The sequence below is a fragment of the Condylura cristata genome, unplaced genomic scaffold (assembly GCF_000260355.1).
Source record: "Condylura cristata isolate star-nosed mole 26May11 unplaced genomic scaffold, ConCri1.0 scaffold00029, whole genome shotgun sequence".
Taxonomy (NCBI): domain Eukaryota; kingdom Metazoa; phylum Chordata; class Mammalia; order Eulipotyphla; family Talpidae; genus Condylura; species Condylura cristata.
The window spans coordinates 4,256,121-4,266,270 of NW_004567130.1; the positions used below are offsets into that span (position 1 = coordinate 4,256,121).

Genomic DNA, 10,150 nt, shown 5'->3' on the forward strand with positions numbered 1-10,150 from the left:
AGTCAAGACGGCCTGCCTGTTCAGCAGACTATCCATGCAGTCTCAGGCCAGTTCCTGGACCCACCTCCCTTCCCCAGCCCAGTGGGTGCATGGTTTCCGGAAGCATGGGGGAGCTCAGCCTTGCTGTGAGGGTAAAGCAGCACCCGGTGCCAACCGGTGAGATGCAAAGTCTGCCAAAGCGCCTCAGGTCCCAAGCTGTTGCTGTGGGTCCTCAGGTCCCTCCGTGCTCTAGGACCGTCCACCCAGCAGCAATGTGTGCTAGGAGTTGGCGCAGGCGCAGACTCGCCTTGGAGTCTACGGGAAGCTCCGCCCACTGCCAACCCGTCAATCCAGAAGGACTTTTGTCCACGCGCGGCCGCCGTACGCCGCGCTCACTTCCGCCTTCGTCCACGTGGTGTGGCTCTGTCTCAGTCCGCCGCGCCGTGAGTGGGGCCGGGTGGGGGGCGCGTCCCTCTGGTCGGGTGGGGGTGGACCGGGTCTTCCTGACTGTCGAGGGAAAGCCGGTCGGGCGGGGCGGGAGGACAAGGGGCAAGCTGCAGAGACTGGGGAGGTCAGAGGTCAGCCTAGGTGTCTGGGGACCTCGGTTGTTAGGCGGGGTTTGCGCGTCGGTAGGTCTCTGGGGAGGTCAGGGTTTAGGAGGAGCGGGGCTGAGCATTGGGGATCGGGGTTGGGCAGCATTCTGGGGGCACGGGGTTTCCTGGGAAGGTCAGCGTTCAGGGGGCACCGTGGTCCTGGGGGAAGACAGCCTTCAGCGGGGGTTCGGAGTGAGACACACTTCTGCAGGCTCAGGGCTCGGGGGTCACGGGGAAGGTCAACGTTCATAGCACCGGGGTCCCCGGGTAGGTCAGCTTTCGGGGAGCGTGGGGTCCCCAGGTAAAGCGGAGTTAAGGAGGCGCAGGGCTTGGGGGATCCCAGAGGAGTCAGCGTTCAAGGGGCACGTGTATCGGGAGAAGTCAGTTTTCAGGGCCCAGGTGGGACCCATGTGGCATCTGCGGGCTGCAACCGGGGCCCTGCGGAGCGCCTGCGAAGCGTGGACCCCGTGCCCCAGACGGCACCACTTCTGGTAATATCACTGCTGCTCCGGGGTGGGACCGGGGCAGCCCAGGCTCTGGCTCACACATGCCTATCTTCAGGGGTCCCCGCATGGCCGGGACTGCCCCCACCCCTACTCCTGCCCCTACGGGTGGGCCACCAGAGCAGGCTCGCAAGGCCCGGAGCTGGCCTGGGGCCCGGACCTGGGAGGAGACGGAGCAGGTGGCCAAGAAGCTCAAGAGTGAAGGGGAACAGCACCCCAAGCTGCCCAAGCGCAAGGTGGTGCTGCTCATGGCCTACTCTGGCAAGGGCTACCACGGCATGCAGGTGAGGACTGCTAACATGGTGCCACTGAGTCAGGTGGTTCTGTGGGCCCAGGTCAGGGGCTGTGGCACAGGTTTCTCCTCAGCTGTGCCAGTGGTCGTCCTGCTCCCTAGCACACAGGCCTGGGCTCCTTTCCTGTGCCAGGCTGGGCAGCATGGTCATAGGTGTGTGGTGGTGGGAGAGGGTGTGCCCCAAATACCGCTGTCCCAGGGCAGTCACAGCTATGATCACTTTCAGGCCAGGCAGGTGATCATAGAGCCTACTGCCAAGAGGCCCTGAGAAGAATTTCCTGTCCCCCTGTTCAGCTCTAGGCAAGCTGGCACCCTTTGGAAGGCCTGATTGGATTCTTTTCTAGAACTGATCCAAGAGGCCAGACTTGGGGTCCCTATACTGTAAACTTAGTCACTGCTGTGATGAATGCACTATTGTAATGTGGTACCCACCCCTGCCCCCCATCAGGCTCTGCAGCAGCTTGGGTGGCAGGAGTGACCAGAGGCATCCTCCTCTTTGCTTCCTCAGAGGACAGTCACACACTGGTGTATGAAGACAGCACCTAAAGGTGGTGCTGATCCAGGCCATTGGAGGGCCCTGGGGGTGACTGAAGTGCCTGGCTGGGGCTGCTGTTGAGAACAGGCACTCTTGCTTGTTCTTATGTTGACCTGTTTCCTCATCAGGGAACCGAGTGTAGCATTGGCAGCACCCCATTGGTCTGACTCTTGCTGCTAACATGGTTCTGATCACCTGAGGAGTGTCAGCGCAGGGGACACTAGGTGGACTTGGTGGGCCTCTCTCCCAGGCCCTCAGATCCCTGTGTGGGGGTTTCCCAAGAATGGTCAGTATAGTGATCCTATGACATTGTAGTCTGACAGTGAGGTGACAAGGCAGGTGGGTGGGAACATTGGGCTCTATGTCCTCACATTCACTTATGGCTATTTCTGGTTGTCCAGGTGGGGTTTCCAAAGTGGGGCCCTTGGTGGCGCCCCTCCTCACGTGGTGGGATGAGATGCGGGTTTTCCCTTGGACGGTGTTGCCTGTCTAGTGTGAGGTGGTGGCACAGTAAGAGGATGTTTACTTGTCTTTTCATCAGAGGAATATAGGGTCCTCGCAATTCAAGACCATCGAAGATGACTTGGTGTCAGCCCTTGTGCGGGCAGGCTGCATCCCTGAGAACCACGGTGTGGACATGAGGAAGATGTCCTTCCAGCGGTGTGCTCGTACGGACAAGGTAGGCCCGGGTGCTGCTTGCCCCACATCTATCTGCCCAAGTCAGAGGCCCGGCTTGGGCTGGCCGGTGCCTACCTCACCCAAGTCCAGTCTCACAGAGCAGTGCCATGCCACACAGGGCTGCTCTCCTCAGTCGCCTTTGTCCATGGTCATTCCTCTGATTCAGGACCCTCAGGCTGGTGGCTTCAAAGCAGTGTGTGCAGCCCATTTCAGGCTCTGCTGGCCATGTCAGGTGGCCAAGGCTGGGTGGAGTTCGTGACACCTGCAGCTCCCAGTGTCTTGCAGGGCCACCATGGAAGGGGGCTGGTGGGCCCTTTACATTTCTATGTGGGGGCTTTGCCCTTGCATGGGCCATATCTGTGGGCTCAGGAGTCAGAGTGGTGGTGGCTCAGAGTCTCCAGTGGGAGCCCCACTCTCTGGCTCGCTGGCGTACCAACTTCAGTCACTGTGGAAGGGAGGTTGTTCCCCAAGTTGGGGCCTGGACTGGCAGGGGCTGCCCCAACACTGAGAAGTGTTCTTCCCTGGATAAAGCTTCTGGCAGGTCAGGGCCTGGAACTCTTACTTTCAAAGAGACCTGAATCCTGGCCTCCCCACACAGGTCCCGTGGACAGGTAGCCCGCTGGCCAGGTATGGCAGGCAGTCATGGTCGGGCTCAAAGCATGGGCCAGCACCCTGCTCTTGGTGCTCCACGCTTCAGTTCTTGGCTCTTGCATTTATGGTTCCTGCTGGTTCTCAGGGAAGAAGAAAAGCAAATGTTCGCCCATACTAACAAAGAGAACCGTGGTCCCTGTGTGTATTTTGTACGCACTGTTATCAGAGACGATTTTGTTCTAACCAGTTTTTCTTAAAATCCAGAGAACCTAGAGATAGAAAACCTACAACATAACACCCAACACTTACACCCTAGCCTCTGGGTAAGCAGGCAGACTGGCATTATTGGGGCATTCCCCCAGCTGCTGCCCCTGGCACATTTACACTGTCCCCTGGCCTCCTTGTCCCCTTGGGAATTGCTGTACCCACCCTGAGACGTGTCACACTCTTGCCTCGAGAAAAGGGGTGTCTGCCAGTGAGGAGGGGCAAGTGCCAAGTCCTTGCACCTCCCTGGGAAGCCTGGCTGCCACTTACCTGTGGCCTGTCCTGGTGCTGCCTCATTTCCCAGCATCTGACTTGCATTTTTGTCCCTTAGGAGTCAGTCTTGCTGTGTGGGGCGGGCCCCCACTTTGTGGCAAAGTATTTGGCTCAGGTTGCTAAGCCTTGTAGCTGCTGGAATTCACCCAATACAGTGGCTGATCCCTCAGAGCAGGGCTGACCACTCTCTCTCTGAATGCCCCTGCTGCTGGACATCCATGTGGGGGCCCTCTGTTTAGACAGTGCTTGTGGGGTGCTATGCACCCACTGCCCATCTGCTTCCTCCACAGGGGGTATCTGCGGCTGGCCAGGTGGTGTCCCTGAAGGTGTGGCTGGTAGAGGACATCTTAGAAAAGATCAACAGCCACCTCCCATCTCATATCCGGATTCTAGGTAAGCCTTCTGAGTGGTGCATGAGGTGCTAGCCCTAGTGAGGGACTCTGGGGTTACTTACCTACACTGGATGCTGTCACGATGGGCATCGTCTGCTCGCCCTCAGCCCCTGTCCCTTGTTCCCCTTTTCTTTTGGGCTGGTATTTCCTCCACTGTTTAAGCGCCTTGGCTGTTGGCTGTTGGCTGCCGTGTGTGCTGGTTTCTGTGAGCACTTTGTGGTCTGAGTCTGGGGCTGGCAGAGACTGTCCATAGAGCCTGGTGGTAAAACACCTTAACCGACTTCTCTACAAAAAGAAAAAACAGACTAGGAAAAGTAGAATGCACAGGCTGCAGTGAGCACCTTGGCACTTGACCACGAATGCTCTCATGCAGTCTTTGGTGTCGCCCCTGGCAGCCTAGTGGGCAGGATGTGCTGCAGGGCCAGCGGCCAGCTGCTCCTGGTATGTCACCCCCGGCCTGGGACGGCGTGGGCCTTCCCCTCTTGTGCACTCTGGCTCTTCCACATGAGTCTGAGCCAGGCTGCAGGCCCTTATCTTCCCTTCATGCAGCCAGCTTTCTCTTTTAGAAAGTTGTCCCTCCCTGGCTGCCCTTGCCTCCTCACCAGTGGCCACTGGCCTGTGCCTGGCCCGGTTGGATTATGGTGCTCGGGTTTTATGTAAATGGAGCGTGACTCTGCCTAACACCTGGCCCGGCTTCTCTCTCAGAGCCTCATCCTGGCTTGTCATACTGCCAAGGCCCTTCATGGCTGTGCAGGGGCCCTTGCGTGGCTGTCACAGAGCCTGTCCAGGGACACCTGCATGACTTCAGTGTGGCCAAGCATGGGCACAGCTGTGCCGAGCCTCCCATGTCACACGTAACCAGTGGCTTGTGGCCAGCTGTTGCCCAGAATCCTCTAGTCAGCATAAGTTCCATTTTCCTTGGGCTGCCCGCTGGGGGTCAGTCCCTCTGACCACTCACTTCCATAGGAAGCTGTTTATCTGGCCCTGGCCCATTCCCAGCCACTGCCAGTGTTAGTACCATTTATGTCATTAAAGACCCAGGAAGGTGGGGCCAGTCCTGTGCCCTGCTCAGCTGGAGAGACACAGACGCAGCACTTGGAGAGACACTGAACTCACATGGGCACAGACACACCTGGTGCAGGTGTGCACATACCACAGCCCAGATCTGACAAGGCAGGCTGGAGGAACAGCTGACCCCAGGAGGCTCTCAGGCCACACTTCTGCCCCCAGGTCCGCCAGTCAGTGCTGCTGCTTTGGTGGGGGCATCTCTTGAGGGCAAGGGCCAGAGGGGCTCAGGTCTAAACAGGAAGTCAAGGTTGGGGTTCAGTCAGACTCTGGGGAATGGACCCAGCCACCCCGGGTCACAGCTGCAGTGTCCTCTGGAAACATGGGTGCTGGCCCTGAGAGTGTGCCTTGCACACACTCCTGCTCTGAGGAGCTTCTGCCAAACATGCACAGGCCTTGTTGCTTCCCTCACAAATCGAATCCCTCCATGTGGAGCGGCCCATTCTTCCTGTTAGCTTCTTTTTCAGTGTCAGGTACCTGACACTGTGGTGCTGCTGTGGCTGCTGCTGGCTGCAGGAGCTGGCCCTGCCCCTCAGGTGCGGTTCCCTCCTGCAGACTCTTTGGGGAGCCTCTGTGGCTCCCATGAGGGCCCTGCTCTTCCCATCACCATACTGGGAGCAGATGCTGGCCCGCACCATGCTGGGGGCTTGCTTCCCGTGGGCCCACGTCTAGATGGACTGCTGGCTGGGGTTGCCTTGGGCTCAGCGCCTCACCTCACTTGATTTTTTCCCCCAGGGCTGAGGAGGGTCACAGGCGGGTTTAACTCCAAGAACAAGTGCGATGCCAGGACCTACTTCTACATGCTGCCCACCTTTGCCTTCGCCCACAAGGACCATGATGTGCAGGACGAGTCCTACCGGCTGAGTGCTGAGACACTGCGGCAGGTGAACCGACTGCTGGCCTGCTACAAGGGCACCCACAACTTCCACAACTTTACCTCACAGAAGGGGCCCCGTGAGCCCAGTGCCCGGCGCTACATCCTGGACATGTTCTGTGAGGAGCCCTTCGTGCGGGAGGGCCTGGAGTTTGCGGTAATCAAGGTGAAAGGGCAGAGCTTCATGACGCACCAGATCCGGAAGATGGTGGGTCTGCTGGTGGCCATTGTCAAGGGCTATGCACCCGAGAGCGCACTGGAGCGCAGCTGGGGCGAGGCCAAGGTGGATGTGCCCAAAGCGCCAGGGCTGGGCCTGGTGCTGGAGAGGGTGCACTTCGAGAAGTACAACCAGCGCTTTGGCAATGACGGGCTGCACGAGCCACTAGACTGGGCACAGGAGGAGGCGGGTGCGGCCGCCTTCAAGGAGCAGCACATCTATCCCACCATCGTGAGCACTGAGCGCCAGGAGCGCCTCATGGCCCGCTGGCTCAGCACCCTGCCCTCACATGACTTCAGTGCCACCGCCCTGGCGGCAGCTGACTCCAACCGGGGGGCTCAGGTGGGTGGTGCTGAGGCGGGCGCTGCTGGGGCGGGGGGGCTGGGGCCCTTAGTAAGCCCTGCAGCTGTACCAGCCCTTGCTCCTGCTGGTGCCACCATACCTTAAGAACCGAGCTAGGGTCCTCTTGCCCTGGGTGCCTGTGCAGTGGAGGGGTGGGAGTGCTCAGCATGGACCTACTGGCTAGCTTGCTGCAGAGCACAAGACACTGAGCAGGGCCTGGCACACCCAGCTGCCTAGTGTCCTCCCTTAGGGTGTCTCTTCCAGCCCCAGGGCCCCTCCATCTGGGAAGGTGGGCCTGGCCTGTGGGGTGACTGCCCTGTGGGAGCCCACTGCCTGCCTGGCCTACTCCCAGTGTAGCTTGCTGTGAAGAATGGCCAGCTGTGTTTTAAGGGGAGCACAGGGCACCGAGGCACTGGAACCTAAAGCACTCTGCAGCTGAGTGTTTACTGTCTGGTTGTGGGGAGTAAGGCCCAAAGCTGGACCCGTGGGTTTGCTGTGGATGAGCTCCCCACTGGAGTACATACTGCAGAGAAGGCTGTTGAGTTGGACATGAGTGAAAAGGTGGTCAGATTAGAGGGTGACGGGCAACACGTCAGAGAGGCAATAGGGGCTGGCGGGACTGCGCAGTGGGTGTCTCGTTCCTTCTAAAGGAGGGTGCTGCAGTGCAGCTGGAGGTGGGGGGTCACACATTTTCAAGAGAAACTGACATCCCAGAGCTTTCTATTGCCCTCCCCCTCTGACTGTTCATGGTGGTTACTGCTGCAGGCTCCACACAGCCGGACCTAGCCCTTGTCTAACTCCTTGGACTGGCTCTTGCCCGTTCATTCCACTTTTTTGTTCTACGGTCACTGTAGCCTCTGGGGAGCTGAAGGAGCCCCCAAAGACCCCCATGTTATCCCCAGTCCCTGGCCTTCCCAGCTCACGTTAAGTTCTTGAACCAAGTTGAGAAGATGAGGCTTTATTTACCTGGGAGCAGGGGTCTGTGGTGGGGGCTAGCTTGCAAGGGCCACACCTGAACACTGGGAGTTGCACTTAACATCTGCTCTGCTTCAGCAGGCCCCCGAGCTCCCAGAAGGCAGTGAAGGGGACGGAGACAGTGACTGAGGGTGGTGCCCCTGCTGCTGTGGGCACAGCCTTGCCATGATGGGAGACCCAAGACTTTGAGATGTGTCACAAGGACAGCCTGCCACGAATCCGATCCTGGCTCACATGTGACGTGCTTACAGCTCAACCTGTCAAGTCACTATTTTTTTTTTTTAAAGAAACCGTTTTCTTACTGAATAAAAGTCATTTATTCTGTGCGCCTCACTCTGGGGTGTTTCCTTGACCTTTTGTTGAGGTGAGTGGGGCTCCATGAACTGTTGGGAGTCCACCAAACCACCTGTTGGGAGGTATGTGGTCTGGTGTGGCCTAGGAGCATGGTGGACAACAGGATGCAGGCCCTGGAGGAGTAGGCACCGTCTGTCCCCTGGCCTTTGGCCTGGCCTGTTCACATCTGACTCTGCACCCTGACACCAGGAGGAGAGGCTCTGCACCTGCCCCCAAGGGAGCACTCCTTGGAGTCGTAGCAGCTGCTCCTCTGGCCAGGGATAGACATCACATCGGGACCTGTTGCCTGTGAGGCAGCCTGGGACCTGCCAGTGCAGGAGCCCCTGGGAGCAGGGTGACCGGTCTAGGAGTAGGTGGGTGTCAAGTGTGTGTGAGGCAGACAACGGCAGTGGTGGGCAGCTGTAGGGGGGTGAAGCATGTGAGGTATGATGGGTGCATGTGGGGTGGGCGATATCTTCCTTCCCTGAGCAGGTGGGGCTAGTAGAATCAGGGCCTGTTAAGAGGGCAGTGGGGAAGTGACAGGGGCTTGGGTCAGAGGCTAGGATGGGTTGTGGCTGACTTGACCTTGGGTCTGAAAAATTGATGAGCAGATGGAAGGCAGGTTTTTAAGCACCTTAAAAGCCTGTGATCCACAAAGCAGAGGTACCCATGGCCTGGGTCACCACATTTTCCCAAATAAGACCATTGTCTTAGAGGATAAATTGAAGCACAGCACTGGATAACTCCCTGTCTATCTTTGCCTAAGAGGAGGACAGGGTGGAGGTGGGAAATGTCCACAGAGTTGGTTCAATAGGAGACGGTTCCTTTAGAGATGGCTCCTGGAAAACTGGCTCAAGACAGGTGGTAGTTGTCGTCCCCCCCCCCCCCAAGCCCCCCCAGAGCAGGTACGAGGAAGCCCTGGAGAGAGGCAAGCAGCTCACAGCACAACAGGAAAGATGATAATTCTTCCCTCATAATTAAAGACTGACTTGGGACTTGCCCTCACTTCAAGTGTGTGGACTCACTTGTCTGCATGGGAGGTCCTGGGAATTGCGAGTTGTCACAGGTTGGTGGGGGGCAGCTGGTTGGGGCTGAGCCTTACTCCTTGACCCACTGGCAAAGGTACTGTGACTACTTAAGCAGCCTTAGCAGTCTGGGCTTCTCCTCCTGCAGCCCAGAGGTGTGGCAGTGCTTGAGGGCTGGCCACTGGAAAGTGGCCTGTGAAGGTGAGGAGTCAGCATGCCATAGCTTGGGTGCAGAGCAGCCTGCCATGTGCCCCCCAAACCACTGGGGCCCAGGGTCACAGACCCCCGCCAGGTTCCCAGCCACTGGTGTACCCAGGCTCCTGCAGACAGCCCCTGGACACCCCAGTGGTGCAGTTTTATCCCCTTTCAACTAATCCCCTCAGGTCTTACAGCCAAGCTTTCTCACTTTTCACATTTGCAACCTGTTTCTTGTCTCTGAGGGCATCCTCCCACTTTGATCTCTCTATCATGCAATTTGTAGACATTTTTCTTACTGAGATATATAATTCACATGCCACAAAACTCAGCCCCTTCAAGTGCAGGATTCAGAGGTTTTCAGTCAATTCACAAAGCCGTGCAGTCAGGCACACGACCTCCTCTCAGCATTTAACTACCAAGCACAGGGCCTGCTGTGTCCCTGGAAACCAGACCTCAGCCACTCAGCCTGAGCCCACATCCCCCTCTGGCTGAACACTCAGAATAGGCACCCAATGGGCTTGAGTTCCTCCTGGTGGGTTCCATTCTCAGGCTCATGACCGCAGCTGAGTGTGTCTGTGAACACACTTCCGCGTGGATGCTGAGTTGCTTCTGCCTGAGCGTGGAGTTTCAACAACTCATCGCGAAGTGGCTGCTGGCTTTTCACCCCCAGCAGGTGGGGTCCCAGAGCAGGGCGGCCAGATCTGACTCTGGTCGGGGCCTGCCCAGGGATGAGGACATGCTGCTCCTCAGGATTTGGGGGGAGTGCTCTGTTGGTGGGCCTGTGGACATCTTCCTTTGGACTCTATTCTAGTCCTTTGGCCATTTAAGTCACTTCTCGGGATGGGCTCCCCATCCCGCTTCCCCGCCTCCCGCGCCGGTCCGCCGCAGGCCCGTCTGTCGCCCCGGCGCCGCTCTAGCCCGCACGACCTCTCGACGCTTCCCGCCCCGCGACGTCAGCGTCGGCGGCCGCGCGCGTCCCTTCCGGCCTCCGTAGCAGGCGCGCCGCCGCTTCCTCCCGCGG

General features: G+C 58.5%; 1 protein-coding gene across 3 annotated transcripts; it reads left to right on the plus strand.

Annotated features, from left to right (window-relative positions):
- The first annotated feature begins 381 nt into the window (after positions 1 to 381).
- Positions 382 to 7,889, plus strand: PUS1 (pseudouridylate synthase 1). Of its 3 annotated transcripts, none has more exons than XM_012731225.1 (6): positions 382 to 422; positions 1,134 to 1,359; positions 2,444 to 2,581; positions 3,999 to 4,101; positions 5,901 to 6,598; positions 7,652 to 7,889. In XM_012731225.1, exons 2-6 carry the CDS (start codon positions 1,144 to 1,146, stop codon positions 7,700 to 7,702), a joined length of 1,206 nt encoding a protein of 401 aa, XP_012586679.1. In that variant the 5' UTR covers positions 382 to 422; positions 1,134 to 1,143; the 3' UTR covers positions 7,703 to 7,889. The 3 variants fall into 3 exon arrangements, with proteins under 3 accessions (XP_012586679.1, XP_012586677.1, XP_012586678.1); XM_012731223.1 differs by lacking the exon at positions 382 to 422 and adding an exon at positions 433 to 1,063; XM_012731224.1 differs by lacking the exon at positions 382 to 422 and adding an exon at positions 433 to 1,063 and having other exon boundaries at positions 7,655 to 7,889.
- The last annotated feature ends 2,261 nt before the right edge of the window (positions 7,890 to 10,150 follow it).